At 58.6% G+C, this 15193-nt stretch overlaps 3 protein-coding genes across 3 annotated transcripts; all 3 read right to left on the minus strand.

Annotated features, from left to right (window-relative positions):
* Window positions 1-1173: 1173 nt before the first annotated feature.
* Window positions 1174-5757, minus strand: JKF63_04705 (uncharacterized protein; the record flags this gene model as incomplete). The annotated part of the gene is made up of 1 exon (XM_067900683.1): window positions 1174-5757. The coding sequence occupies one exon, from the start codon at window positions 5755-5757 to the stop codon at window positions 1174-1176; it is 4584 nt and encodes a 1527-aa protein (XP_067756704.1).
* Window positions 5758-7103: 1346 nt separating this feature from the next.
* On the minus strand, window positions 7104-8831 carry JKF63_04706 (uncharacterized protein; the record flags this gene model as incomplete). Its single annotated transcript, XM_067900684.1, has 1 exon — window positions 7104-8831. One exon carries the CDS (start codon window positions 8829-8831, stop codon window positions 7104-7106), a length of 1728 nt encoding a protein of 575 aa, XP_067756705.1.
* Window positions 8832-9461: 630 nt separating this feature from the next.
* Window positions 9462-13535, minus strand: JKF63_04707 (uncharacterized protein; the record flags this gene model as incomplete). The annotated part of the gene is made up of 1 exon (XM_067900685.1): window positions 9462-13535. The coding sequence occupies one exon, from the start codon at window positions 13533-13535 to the stop codon at window positions 9462-9464; it is 4074 nt and encodes a 1357-aa protein (XP_067756706.1).
* Window positions 13536-15193: the final 1658 nt, after the last annotated feature.

The raw sequence follows: 15193 nt of genomic DNA on the forward strand, positions 1-15193 counted from the left end.
TGCGGCACACGCACCGGCTATCGCTCAAGCATGCGTACGTCTCTTTTTTTTTGGTGTGTGTGTGTGGGGGGATCCAAGGTTCGGGAAGTGTCACCTGCGAATCGCCTGATATATCCGCATCTCCTCACAAGTTTACATCTTCACCGTCTGACTTATTTTCCTTCAGGCCACTGCTGCGTTGTGCACTGTGCGCACACACGCACCGGCGCACAGAAAAATCCACACACACACACACACACACACACACACACACATGCACGCACCTCACGCCTCCGCTACGACAAACATTGTATTATAGACAGAGAAGGGAGAAAGAGTTCATGCACTACGCTTTGTGTAGAGAGCGATTTAGAGATCAGAATCCCGACAGCGGCGCAGAAAAAACAATCACGACGACGATAGCCAGGGCGAGCGAAACGAAGCAAGCCGGCAGGTGGGTGACCTCAATCTCTCTCTCCCCCAACACACACACACACACACACACGATCACGAGATGACATCGTATACAAGAGAGAGAGAAAAGATGTTGGCATCTCTTACTCGGACAAATTTTTACGCACTCCGCCCTTCCCCCACTCCTCCTCCCTTCCCCCCCCCCTCCCCACGCTGTCGCCAATCTCCCACAACCTGCCCCCTTCTGCCTCTAATTTTCTCGCATTCATCTATGGACAACACGTAGAAAAGATAAATATATCGAGGAACACACCAAGAACGCGGGAGGGATGGGGGGAGGAGGAGGAGGAGGAACGTTGATATTTTCGACACCTTTCTATTCTTTGTTTCGTACGCGTACACTCGGACAGAAACCCAAGGACACACACACACACACAGAGACAGACACACACAGGCGCTGTTGGCTCCGTCGCTGTGGACCTCTGTGCACCAACACTTTTCTTGTGCTACTGTCCTTCTCTATGCAACTACTTTCGTATCAGTACAAGTACATTCATTACACGCATCCACCACGGCACATGAGAATCGTGCCTCGACATCACCATTGGCGCGGACATAGATGAGCCCCCTTCCCTCGCTCCTCTCTCCCTTCTGTTGGTTCGACAGAAGCGTAGGGAGGGAGGGAGGGAGGGGGGGGGGCGGGGCAAGTAGTAGACGCGTGTGTGGGTACTGTCGGGGAGGATTATATATATATATATATATGTGTGTTAAGGGACACCTCTACTTCTTCTTCCCCTTTGCTGGTTTCTTCTTGGCAGGAGGCCCGGTGATCTTCTTGGCGGCCGCCTTGACGGCCTTCTTTGCCGGCTTCACTATCGCCGTCGCAGTAGCTGTACGCTTGGCACGTGCGCCGCCGCCAACACTACCACTGCTCTTTGCCAAGGCTGGTGTCTTGGCCGGCTTGGGCGCTGCTCCTTTTTTTGCTGACGACACCTGTGCAGAGCCTGCTCCTGTGGCTTTGCCAGCCTTCCTCTTTGCTTGAGGTGCGGCCGCTGCCACCTTGCTCTGCTGGTGGGCATGACCAGCAGCTTTGGGGGGTTTCGCAGCCTTTCCGCCACCCCGCCCGTGACCCTGCCAACGACCGCCACCGCTGCGCTTTGTTTCGGGCTCTCCAGCTTCGTCCTTGGCCGCCGCTTCGGTGGTGCTTTTCTTGGAGTTCCTCTTTGACCGGTGCCCCTTCAAAACCTCCGCGACCGTTGCTTGCCGTCCCCGCCCTGCTGCTGCTGCCAATTTCGGTTCCACCGGCTGCTCGTCCTCCGCCTCAACGGCTTCTTCCTTTGGTGATATGCTGAGTCGTGCGGATGGCGTGTTGAGCCACGCAGAGAGACTACTCTGGGTGCGCGTCTTCATTTTGCTACGGGGCAGCCGCGTCACTCGCCCTACGCGCCGCGCCGCATCCAGCCAGTCAACCGCCTGCCTGCCGCTCTGCTCACCGACTGACGGCTGTGCCGCTGGAGACTCGCTGGGAGCGGGCATCGCTCCCCTTGTGTTCCCTTCATGCATCTTGTACCCAGGCATACTTGTTGCGTGGCTCCTGTGCATGACATTTTCTATGCCGCTCCCGCTCTGTTTTGGATTCGCTGCGGCGGAGCGGGACTCGGCAGAAGGGGCGGCGGCCGCCGCATTCAAAACAAATCGAGGCCTGTTTGAAGAATTCGTAAGTGGTGGCATCTGGGAAGTACGGGACGCATTGGCGGATGAACGTCGAATGTCTTCGCCCACAGCGCCTGAATTGAAGGCGTTTTGGGAGCCGGTGGCAGCGGGTGGCGCCTGACCCAGCGCCGCCCCGGTCATCGTTGATGCAGTGTCATGCAGACCTGGACGCATGACGACGGCCTTACGTGACATTACTGGTCGTCCCCGCGGGGCCGAGGAGTCGTTTGGGTTGAAAAAGATGTTCTTGCCGCCCATACTGTTCATGCGTCCGGGGCGACTGACGGAGGGAGAGGCTGCAGCTGCAGGTTCAGCTACAGGGGCCGGCATCGCCGCGGCTGCAACTGTATTCAATGGTGCCATAGGGGACTGAGTAGCTGGAATGCCGAAGAGGGAGCTAAAGGCGCTGTTGTGGTTTTTTTCCACGGTGACCGATGCAGGCTCCGATGTTGCTGATGTGGTTGCTGCAAAACCCCATCCAGTGCCGGCAACGGCGGGAGCTATCGAGTTTGCATCTGCAGCCGTCGCTGTTGCCGGCTGACGGCCCCATGCCGTCTTGAAAGTGGTGACAGGGACAGGGGACGGGATTGTAGATGGCGAGGGTGGCTGTTGCTGCGTGGGTTGGAGATGAGGCGGCGCTTGCTCCACTGTTGGCACCCCTGTCGCTGCCGTGGCCGCTGCAGAGGCGTGAGACGAGGGTTGCAGTCGTGTGCGACGAGGCTGCAGAGGTGCTTCGGATTGCGGTGGTGCCTCAGGATGCAGCGGTTCTTCTTTGTTGGGCGGCGTTGCCGTTTCACTGGGGGCCTCCTCATTTTTCTTCTCATGGGAGCGGTCACCACGGCCGGTGAAGATGTGTCCCACCGAGGAGCTGAAGAATTTTGCATAGTAAGACATCGGCTTGTCTTCCCGTGGCGGCGGCGGGGCCACGACTGTTTCCGGTTCGGAGACCGGGGCAGAAGCTTCGGTAGCAGGCGCAATGGGCGGGGCAGACGGTGGTGTTGCCGCGAGCCCTGAAGGTTCAGCCTGGGGCTTCGCGGCAGTCTCCGCACTTGACAAGGGATCAGCGAAGGGGTCGCAGAGATTGAGGTCCAGCAATGGCATCACCCCTTCGCTACTGCGGCGAGCAGGCTCTATGTGCTTCAATACGAAGCGCCCACGGCGCTCCTCCGCTGGAAAGGATTTGGGGGTGGGCATCATCGCCAAAGCCCGGCGCACCTCCGGCGTGTATTGCGCTTCACTGCTTGTCACTCGCTGCAGCTTCGGGTTGCTCGATGTGAGCAGCGGAAGCGTCATGCCTTTTTGAAGGTAGACCACGAGCACTGTGATGCGTGCCGTCTGCTCCGAGTCAACCAGCTCCTCGTAGAACCGCCGCACAAGGGATGACAGCACCATCTGCAGTGCCGGTGTCTTCGCAACGTCCTCATGGAGGGTGCGCAGGGAGAGCAGGACATCCTCGAGGTTGTCGGGTGACATACGGGGGGTCTGACTCTCTAACATCTCGGCGTATCCGTGCAGCCACTGGGTGGGCGGCACCATGTTGGGGAAGCGGCGGACAACGGAGAGGTACCGCACAATTGTGCTGCCAGAGACGCCCTTCTCCTTGAGCAGATCCTCACTGCCGGCCTGGACGTACTCTCGCAAGGGTGGGTCGGTGTCGCCGAAAGAACTGAGAAGAAGCTCCGCCAACGACACGAACTGCGCTGGGCCTACCGACGCGGCCTTGGCTGCCGCCAACGCTTTGGGGGCGCTGAAGTGCTGCAAGTTCCTTTCCGGGTGGTTCGCGTCGATCACCAGCGGAAGGGAGTAGAGGGTGTCCGTATTCCACACAGGCTGGGCGAATGCCTGGCGCAGGTGCTCCTGCGCCGCGTGCACCAGCTGCGGACGTTCCCCACACGCCAGCAGCAGTCGCAGGTCATCCGGTGCAAATCGTTCCCCCTGTGAAGCTAGTCGCTGGCATATTGTCCCCACCACCGCCTCTCCGAATTGGGTTGACTTCAACGTGATAGGAAGTAGATCCACAAGCTGCCTGCTGGTGATCTGCGCGTAGTCCACTGCTTCAGCAAAGTCCGGCTGGTCAGGGAAGGCAATAGCGAGGTTCACCAAGACAAGACCATTAACACCTGGCTGGAGAAGGCGCAGTGCGACAGCCCTCGCTTCATCCCACCAACCCGGTCGAGGCGACGGCAGTGCGGCAAAAGTGGCGCAGATATGCGAGAGCTCTGCTAGGCGCAGCTCACCCAGAACCACCTCGATGCGCTCAGAGAGCCGCGTAGCCAAGTGTGGGGTGAGCAGCTGCGCTCGGCGCAGGATACCAGTAGCGAGGGCGAGCTGCGGTGGCTCAAAGCTCTGCACAGAGTGTTGCACATACGCTGCGTACGCCTGAAATACGCGGCGGTAGCGCAAGTGCCCACCCAACTCGTACGCGAACGCGCAGGAAGACATATCCTCGGAGTTGCTCCAGTAGAGGGTGTCCTTGGCGTCGAAGAGGCGCAGTACGCGTTCCTGCATCTCCTCCAACAATGCGTTAAAGTAATCTTGAACACGGACCACATCAGCAGCAGACACACCCTTCGCACCCGGGGTGAGAGAAACGACCAGCCTCGCAAGAGTGCCAAGTATCGCTGCACCATCGCGGCCGGTGAAGGAGTTGCGATATTGGAAAGCAACGCGTGCCAAACGTTGGATAAGCTCTACTGGAAGATGCATGAGGTGGTGATGCCGCGCGCAGGACACCATGAGGGTGCCAAATTCATGTCGCGCGAACTCGCCTGTTTGCTCAATCAAGATGAACAGTAGCTGATTCGCCTCAGGTCGCTCCGCTCGCACCATCCAGGCGTACAGACGCAAAAGAATCGATTGTAGGTAGGGCAGGTCGGTGGCAGAGGTAGTCTGCAGCAGCCCCATCGCCACTGCGACGAGCTGCTCACTCAACATCGGGGGTGTTCGCTTTCCGCACCGCTGCAGTGCCTTTGCACATACGGCCACAGCGTCAAGCGGCAACATCTGTGCAGGCGACAAGGGCGAGTCTCTATCAACTCCACCAGCACCACCGCCCCGGAGACTGTTGCCGCCGCCGCCGCTGCTGCTGCCGCCGTTTCCTTTGCCGTCTAACGCGATTTGCTGAAGCTGCTGCAGTGCCTGTGTGATCACGTGGAACACACGTTCGTAGTTCTCCTCGGGGCGGGTGCAAATAAGACTCAAGGCAGCGTGCAGTCGATCCATCAGTGGTGCAGACTCGTTCTCTGCTTCCCGGATGAGTTTGTTCAGGATGAGCGATGCCAACGATGCCTCCGGCTGAATCTCAAAGAAGCCCAGCAGCTGCGAAAGCGCAATGGCGTTGCTTCCCTCCTCCATCCAGTCTCCCAGGTTGCCTTTCGGGACCTCGGAGTCAAGGAAGCGCTGCGCCTCCGCACGGGCGAAGGCGTATTGCCCCTTTCCGCGCCACCGCTTCTTCATGGCTGACGCACGGCGCATGAACTCCGTCATGTGATGGTTCTCATGGGCATTTGTGATGATGGGCTGTTTGTTACTCACGATGGTGGACATGGGGTTGGTGGTGAAGGTGCCTGCTGCTGCTGCCGTCGTGGTGGCCCAGGCACTCGCGCGGCTCGGCGACTGCCACTGCAATAACCTTACAGAGAGTCGGAGCATATTTTGGCGCCACTTTTTTTCCGTGCTAAGATGCTAAAGAACGAGCCGAATGAAAAGGGGGAGGGGGCCTTGTCCATGCGAAACAAAAGGAACGACCACCGGGGACTGGCACACGCGAAGGGCAATCCCGCAAAAATCGATAACCAGAATACAGCAAGTACCAATGTAGCTCGTCGGCTCTATGAGTGTGACGGAGTGATAGAGAGAAAAAGAAGCGGAGGGGTACTGGACACCGATGGGTTTGCGCGCGTGTGGAGATGTACGGGAAGGAGGAAGACACCCGCCACGGAGAAAAAAATGTGTGCGCGTGTGTGTCCTTGTCAGTATCCGTCACCCCCCGCTAATCAATTTATTCGTTAGCGATGACGATGACCACCACCACCACCAACACACCCTCTCCGCTGCTTGTTGTGCCGTGAGTATTTGTGTTCTCAGGTGCACGTGAAATGATAGCAAATCTAAGAGGAGAGCGAAGGTACAACTACGCACGCTCACGGTCCAGCACACAGACGTGTGTGCGTGTGGCACGCTGACAGTTCCTCTTAGCGAGATATTTTTTTTTTGTAACGAGGCCCGTGCCGCCATTAGACGGGAAGAAAGACGCACATGTAAGCGTTAGCGCATGGGGGATGGAAAGATGGGGCGACGTATGAAGTACACGAAAAAGATGAGGGGTCATGGTGAGCATGGCAGCGCTACCATGTGCGGCGTGGGCGGCGATGCTACTAAGATACCACACAATGAGTGCAGCCAAGTCCCCCCTGAGACGGTGGGAAGGGGGAGGGGGGGAGGGCTGCCCTTTCTCAACCACGACGAGACATTGACACGCATGTGCAGCTCCAGCACCGGAAAAGGTTAGCGGGCGCACGTGAGCATGTGCGTTAAGCTCTGCTTCTTTTTCTCCTTTGTTCTGCCCCCAGATGATATATGGACATGCTTGCCAAGACAATGGCCGAGCACCAGAGAGGCCTAAACATAGCGGAGGCAGCTACGGAAAAAAAAAGGAGGAACAGACGAACAATCACAACAAAAAATTTGTTCGTATCTGTAATAGGCACACACACACACACATCCAGTCAAGTAGCAGGGGGGGGGCAACAATGAAAAACCGTGCACGCAGCGAATAATGCAAAACATAAAAAAGAGGAAGGGGGATAAACAATGAGGACAACAGTGCCAACAACCGTCTGTGTATTCTAAGATGGAAAGGGGTGAGGGGCTCAAGAAAAGGCGCGTGCGCACACACACACACACACACACACACAGACCGACAGGCAGTCGTGGCTCCTGGTGGAAAAATAAGAACTTCAGCAGCACAGTAGCGAGTAACCCCCCCCCTCCGCCCCTCAACGGTGCGTCAGCAAATCGACGAACTCACCGTTTTTAGACCACAAACCGCTGCCACTGGACTGAACAGTAGGTGGCGGGGCTGAGGTAGCGGTGCGCGCAGAGTTGGCTGCACGGGTGTGACCGATGCGATGCCGCACTGCCGCATACCGCGAAGACGCCTCCGATTGCTCTTCGTGAGACACACAAGACGGTGGCGGCGCAATGATCGCAGGTGAGGTGTGGAGAACACTGTGGTTGACACAATGCGTGCTGCTGTTCGACAGCCGATGAAAACTGGACTGCCCGCCTTCTGACAGGATGACGCGGGTAGGATGGGTTGCCCCCACGCTGACGATGGCCTCCGCTCTTGGAGAAGGCACGGATGACGAGACCGCTATCGTGGTGGGGTAGGGAGGGAGGTCAACCGAGTCGAGGAGAGGGACACCGTCGAAGACGGTACGACGGGCCACTTGTTTCTGATGGCGCTTCACTGGCTCTCCATCCTCTACGTGAATATCAGATCGAGAGAGGTCTTTGTTGTTGGAAAGTGGGCAAGGTGGCTGTTCCGCTACACGAGTGCTGACGGCACCGCTTCGGTCAACCTTCCGAGCCGACTGCAGCCACGGGTGACTCAGGAGCTCCTCCGCCGTCGCACGGAGGTCTTTGTCGTACACAAAGCACAAGTCCAGGAAGTTGTGGAGCTCCGCGGAGACATGCACGCTTGCTGGCAGCTGCGGTGGGGACGCAGCGCAGTTAGCAATTCTGAAAAGCACCGCAGATGGGTTGCAGAGGTCGGCGCCAAAGGGCTTCGTCCCTGTGATCATCTCGTAGACAGTCACACCAACACTCCATATGTCGGCGCTGGTGGTGTACCCGACAGAACGCGCACCGAGTCGGCCCTTCTTGAGTATTTTCTTGAGCGGATTGTAGTATGAAGGGGACGAGGAGTACAGCGGCTGGGGAGAGGCGGACGGCTTCGGTGGCGCATGAGCCACGCCACTGTCCATCCAGCCCTCACCTAAGCTGTCATTGTTTGCACTGCCACTGTCCATCACTGCACGCGCGTCTTCAGGGTCCACACTCTCACCGTCATCATCATCATCATCGACTCCGCCATTGATTACCTCTGGTGCCATGTACCACGGCGTGCCCACTGCGGTCTGCAGGTAACATTGACGCTCCCCGTTGCTGTGGCGCAGGGTGGTACTCTCCTTCACCCCCCTCTTGTCCTCCTGACTCTCTGCTGAACACGTCGGCGTCTCCACAGTCACCACGTGCTTTGCAACACCGAAGTCGGCCAGTTTACACCGCCCGTCCGATGTGATGAGAATGTTTGCTGGTTTTACGTCACGGTGGCACACATGCATCGTTTTGTGCAAGTAGTGCAGCGCCTCCAGCACGTCACGGGTGTAGGCCCGAGCAATATGCTCGCGCAGGGGGCCACAGCGCGTCAGTACGTAGTCCAGTGAGCCGCCGCTGACGTGCTCCATTATGATTTGAATGCCGACAGCGCTCCAACGGGCTCCGTAGTACTTGACAAGGTTGGGGTGCTGTGCGTCCCGCATACATGCGAGCTCGCTGAGGATGGAGGCCAACTCTGTGTCCTCCTCGTCAGGGGTGCTGGGTCTCATGTAGGAGAGCTCCTTGATGGCAACAAAATGACCCGTAGCGCGATCGAATCCCTCATAAACAACGCCACGACTACCCACCCCGAGTTTTCGGTTGAGCTTCACAACGGCCTCCATATCCCCTCTTTTACGCGTGCGTGTGTTTCGTGTGGAAGGTGGCAGTGGTTTTGTTTACTGTATTGCCAGACAGCCAGAGATTAGATGTACACATATATATATATGTTGGTGGGGTATACATTAATCCGTGATGTTTCATTGACCTTTCGTGAAACGGTTCTTTCTGTGTGTGTGTGTGTGTGTCAGTGAGTCCAAATGCGAGCAGGAAAATGCAGGAATAGAAGGATGAGTGGATTGTAGTGCTGGCGTCTGGGCAGGCGGGGGGGGGGGGGGGGGGCAAAGAGGGAGCCACGACGGGCCTCGGCTGACGACCGCGTATATCCCCGTTGTGGACGCACACACAGACACACACACACACACACACACCTGCGGGTAAAGTGGGTCTTTTATATGAACGCACTCATCAATGGCCCCAGAAACGGGGCAGGAGAAGGAGAGAGCTGGAGCAGCGTTATCTATCGGCGGCAGGAGAGGCACACACACAACGACATACATACAGCTACACACACGCACACGCGCGTGCAGATGCCCCGACAAAGGAAACGGAGGTGGCGGGGAAGAGGAGCGGTACGAGTATACGCTACACACTGGGAAGCAAGTCCAACCTTCCACCGCTCCCCCCAGACACGCCTATGCATCGACGCGCACGATTGGGTGCGCGCGGAGAACGAGCTGCAGGTGGTACGACTCCACCGTCTTGTCCTGGTCATTGTTGAAGAAGACCCACACCGGCCACCGCCCCTCCAGCTGGCCCGGCGGCAGCGTCAGGAGATCGAACTGAAGACTGACAAACTGCGTGTCGCTTGGCGCCAGAGCGAACTTAGACGGAGTCACGTGCAGGTTGAACTTGTAGTTGTGATGTACCTGGAACACCTCTTCCTGGTCTCCGCGATTGACAAACGTCAGGCGACGCAGCACCGGGCCCTTGACGTCGGCGAGAGAAAGCTCGATCACCTGCGAGTACGTCGGCGTGGGGTGCACCGTTGGGACAGTAAGCAGCGTCTTCTTGAGAACGTCGCCGTGAAGAGTGTGGAGAAACATGCGCTGTGTGCCGACATCGCGGGGGTGCAGGCGCAGCAGGTACGACCCCCCACGCCTGTCCACCGTGACAGTGGTGTCGCTGCAGTACATGGCGTCCGTCTCCCCCGCAGGTAGACCCAGCGCTGTTGTTTGACCCCAAAAGATGTCCCGCGTCGTGAAGCATTCGCAAGCGAAGACACACAACTCCCACGTTTCGTACACGCGGCTCATGGCGGCATCGTAGAAGAGCGTCACATACTCGATACGCTGCCGGTCCATCTCCTTCGGTATCTCTGTCGTCACGGTCGCCTCCTCCCACGCAGTGATGTAGGTGTGCGTGATGGGGTCCAACACCGCATTCGTGGTTACGGACGTCTTCGCACTCGAAGTGGACACAAAGGCGCAAAGCTCGCGCATGCGCTGCAGCAGAGCGTCGCTACTCGAGGTGACCGGAAAGCTCGCAGATGAGAAGGTGCGCGAGAGGATACGCTTGGATACCTCGGTGCCAGGTGCGCCGAAGACCTCGTAGCGTCGGTTCACCAGCGGCGGCTCTACAGTGGCGCGTACGCGAATACAGCACACCATCTCCCGCTTCTCGGAGTACACACGCGCCGTGATATTCTGCGCATCTTGCGGATGGTGGGCGCCACCAGTACCTCTGCTGCTGACATTCCGTGCAGTGGACAGACGTATCGCCAGCGCCACCTCCGTCTTCTCGCGCGGTCCCAACACGAAGTTGGCTGCCTCCAACACGGTGCAGACTTCGGTGTCTGCCGGGTCAACGTCCACAAAGAACTGCATGGAGCAAGGGAAGGGGTTTGTGAAGGCCGTCCGCACCACCTCGGGGCGCCACGAGATTACGCACACATCATGCTCGACGGTTAGGCGGTGGAGCAGCGCCTCGGCAATGCGCCGCGACTTGACGGCGGCGCGCTCGTGCTCCAGCTGGCGCAGGCGATACTCCAACTCGGCCGCCGCCTGCGCCGCCCGCACATGTGGATCGGGCACGCCTGGGAGATGCGGCGCAGCTCCTACGCTCTGCTGGTGCTCCCGCAGCTGAGTTTTGAAGTACTGTGCGCGTTGCCAGTGCAGCGTACCCGCTCCGCCCGCGCCTCCATCGAAGCCATTCTTCGCTTCGGGTGCCGGCGAAGCCGCAGTGCTGAGCGGGGCGGAGGCCCCGCCGCCCGCCACGGCCGTGCCATCGATACGAGAGGACGCTGACATCGACGCACTCGGGCTCAGCCGATCGGCGTGCCGCAGCTTCTTCGCGGTGATTACACGACCTTGCACACTTTCCAGGTGACGCACAGTGGTCACAGCGGCAGCACAGATGTTTTCTTCACCAGGGGCAGCCGCGACGCCTACGCAGAAGGCGGTGAGGTGCAGCTGCCCTGCTTGCTGCATCACAGGAAACACCTTCGGTGGTACCACTTGCTCCGTCATGCTCAAGTCCCGCTGCAGCACCAGATCCACAGGGGTCATGGCACACGTGGCCGAGATCGGCCGACGGAAGGCAGTGAGCGGCAGATTGGCTGTGGCAAGGTAAAACATAGTGAGTGCGTCGTACAAGTGCACGTATACGAGAGTGGTGCTCGCCGCCTTGTACTTGTACATGGCAGCTTTCTGCACGGCATCTGTCGGCTCACACCACACGAAACCGGCCCGGTCTTGATCGTCGTGCACTTTGAAACTTTCGTTTGTTGGCGTCTTCTCCACGGATGTCGCATGCAAGGGACCCACCTGCTGGTACGGCAGAGGCCCAAACGAGAACACAAGACATATGTCCGCAGGCATGTACAACGCGTTGTCCACAGTGATGCCCTCCACCCTGAAGCCATAGAGAGATGATGTGAGCTGGCCGACGACCGGCTCCACGTCGTTTAGCAGAGTCCCATTTAGGGGATGGAGTATTGGCTGCATCCCCTCTTGCATGAGCTTGCGCGCCTTCCATGAGACTGAGAGGGGACGCGGCGCGAGGTCGATCACGTTGACGCCGCCGTCCGCCAGGCCCTTGTTGAGGCGCTCACGCATGGCAGGGCTGAGAGCAGCCAGTCCACTACCATCGCCACCCCTCTGCCGGAGAAGTATGTCCTGGGACTCGCGCACCTTGTGCAGCTCCTCCATGACGGTGCAGAGCAATTTGAAGATGCCCACACTCTCTTCTCCACCGGCCGCCAGCGAGCCGGGGACGGCTGCTGTGCCACCAGCCCCGTCTACCTTCTCAGTGGGACCGCCTCCGGCAGGCGTCCGCGAACCTTTGTCACTGGCCAACCCCACAGACACACCATTGCCAGCAACGTCGGCGGTAGAAAGAGCTCGTGTTGGCCTCAGACCGGAGAAGACGGAGGAGGCGCAGGACGTCGACGAGGTGGAGCTTACTATGTCCTTCGTGATTTCTTCTGGCTGCTGCTGCTGCTGCTGCTCTAGTGCCACCCCTGAGGGGCTTGCGACAACGCCTGCGGGCGGCACACCGCCTGGCATCCCGGTACCGTGGTACTCGACGGTGAGGGTTACGGCGATCGGCACCTGCCCATAGGGGCTTGTCGAGTCTACCATCAGCAGTCGCGCGTCCTCGCACGAGAAGGGGCCCCGCAAGGCGGGCAGGTTCTCCACCCGAATGTCGCGGTCCTGCATCGGCATCATGCACAGTGGCAGCACACAGAAGCCCAAGACGGCAAAAGCGCGTGAGCCTGGCGCGCGGCGACGTATGGCCAGCACCAGCGACGTGGCGGAGTGCACGGGCAGCCGGTCAATGTTGAGGGGCAGGTTGGAGCGTAGGAGCACTTTGTTGGTCAGCGGCGTTGCCGGCAGATGCCGACTGGATGTAGAGGAGGAGGTTGAAGAAGAACCGCCCCGACCGTCGTCGTTGGCTGCCTCCAAGACCAGTGGCACCTCGCTGCCCTTTCCAAGCTGCTGGAATCCGTTATGGGCCACTGCTGCGACGGACCAGTCTGCATCCGGGTCTGCTAAGTTCAGCGCAGACTCCCTCGTCGAGCCAGACAGCTCGATGTTCTTCACGCACAGCCGGAAAAGCGAGGCGCCAGGCTTCGGCGTGGCGCGCGTGAAGTCCTCCGAGACGAAGATGCCAGGCGGCACGAGCTCCCTCATCAGCTGCATGAGTGCTGCGTCCTGGTCCACAGACACATCGCATATCAGTGCAGCGTCACTCGGGGCCGTGGGCAAACTTGCCACAGGCCACGAGCTTTTCTCTACGAGCAGGAGGTGCGCACTGCCAGGCCGGAGGGCAACAGAGATGGCGCCATTCCGTATTTCCTCTACTGGGCAGTACCCCCAGCGGGTGACCCGGTACTCCTCCAGTGGTGCAGGCGGTCGAGCGTCCTGCACCACCGTCTCCACCACAAGGAGCTGGGTGGGCGCAACTTGCACGGCCAGCGGCCGCGCCATGTCATGGGCCTCCAGCTGGTACGTTGCGCCAACGAACATCTTACGATCGGGGTCGAACAGAGATAAATTGACAGCCTCCACATCGCTTGCCGCGACACGCTGATTCGACAGCTCGCGAAAACTGAGACGCAGCGTATGCACGGCTCCGCCATGAGATCGAACCTGCTTTCGGGCAGCCGCGCACTCCCACGTGTCGTGCCGAAAGGCGTTAGACAGCAGCAGGCGCGCCGTCTGCTCCGCGGAACGAGGACGGCGCGCTGCGCTGCCGGAGCGTGCCATCTTCCGCAAGCAAGCTTGTGTGCCCTGTGGTCTGCGGAGTTGATGGACGCTTTACTCTGTCGTCGTCTCTTTCAATTTTTCCTCACGCCTCTCCAACAGAGTAGACACACACACGCACGCACACGCACACAGACGACGCACAACAGAGCAAAGGCTGTCGTTGCAGGAATAGATAGTGACTCAAATCTCACTTACTTTTATCTCTGTACAGCGATGGGGATAAGGGCGGGAGCGTCGCTGCCAGCCCCCCCTGTCCTCTGTCGCGCAGCAGTCTCTATGAACGAATTTTTGTTTTGGGGGGGAGGGGCGAAAAAAGGCCCTACACACAGCGGAGAAACGTTAATGTGAGGCTGGAGCGCTCTCACTCACCGCGTTGCACACTGTCCCTGCTGTCTTGAAGGGGTACGCTGTGTGTGTGTGTGTGTGTGTGTGTGAGTACGCGTGCATTTCAGTCGGTGTCTGGAGGATGGGGCGTTGCAGGTCGGGTCGGTGTGTCTCGCCGTGCGCCTTGTGCACTCTCGCGTGGACGCCTCTCTCTGTGCGTTTGTATGCCCGTACGGAGTATGGTGTGAGCCTACTGGTGCACACAGCCACACACCGGCAAATCCTGTTGCAGCGATTTGCGCTTAGCGATCCAAAGACAAAGAAGGAAAGCACACCCCAACAAAGAAAAGCAGGCAAGAGTAGGACGAGGGATTAGGGGATGGATGGAGGGAGGGAGAGGGGAGGTGCATGGGTTGGGTCATGAAAATGCTCATGGAGATGTCCACTACCCCCTCCCCCTCCCGCCGCACGTTCATACAACGAGCGTGCGCGGTGGAGGGAGATAAAAAGGTGGTGGACATGTTTCTCAAGTCTCCAATATCTCTACGCGTGTACGCCATGCAGGGGTGCATTGCGCCGACAGCCATGATACTTGAAGGGGTAAAAAGGGAAGACATCGGTGAGCAGAGTGTGTGGAGGGAGGCGGTAGTTACACGTTGGCGTGCAGTACTCCCTTCCCACCGACACCGCATAGCGGTAACCAACGGTACAACCCTCTTCTCACTTGAGCCTAGCCGGCACACAGCAGCCTTTTTTTTCCTCCGTGGTGCCGAGACATCGGCGATCCAACATGCCACCGAGTTGTATCATGACGCTGCAGCCACTAAACACTGCACCCTGTGTGGCGAGGATAAGCCCCTCCAGTAGCCACACCGCCTTCGAATGAGAGTTTTTGTGTTTTCTTCAAGCCACGAACACGCATAATAAATATATATATATGTGTGTATGAATATATGTTATGCCAGTCAGCCCTATGCTCCCCCCCCCTCTCCCCGCACGCACGCACGTAAATAAACATATAACGAAGGAAACTTGTTGAAGGCGTGCCGATGAACTCAAGAAGCACAACCTACATCCTCAAGATGAGGGGACCGTGTTCACCATTTGCACACCAACAGAGGGAGAAAGCAAAGTGGGGTGAACAGAACGTACGCAGTTCTTCAACATATGTGCAGGCATGGTTGAATGGCATGACAACGAGGAGCGAGGAGACGGTGAGTGTGCATGTCGGTATGCTTGCCTGTGTGCCGTGGTGTAGCATTATATATATATATAGGCATACTCGCTGCCAGGGGGAGAAGGGGGAGGGGGTGAACGGCGGAGCCGGAGGGGCA

The sequence above is a fragment of the Porcisia hertigi genome, chromosome 25 (genome assembly GCF_017918235.1).
Source record: "Porcisia hertigi strain C119 chromosome 25, whole genome shotgun sequence".
Taxonomy (NCBI): Eukaryota; Euglenozoa; class Kinetoplastea; order Trypanosomatida; family Trypanosomatidae; genus Porcisia; species Porcisia hertigi.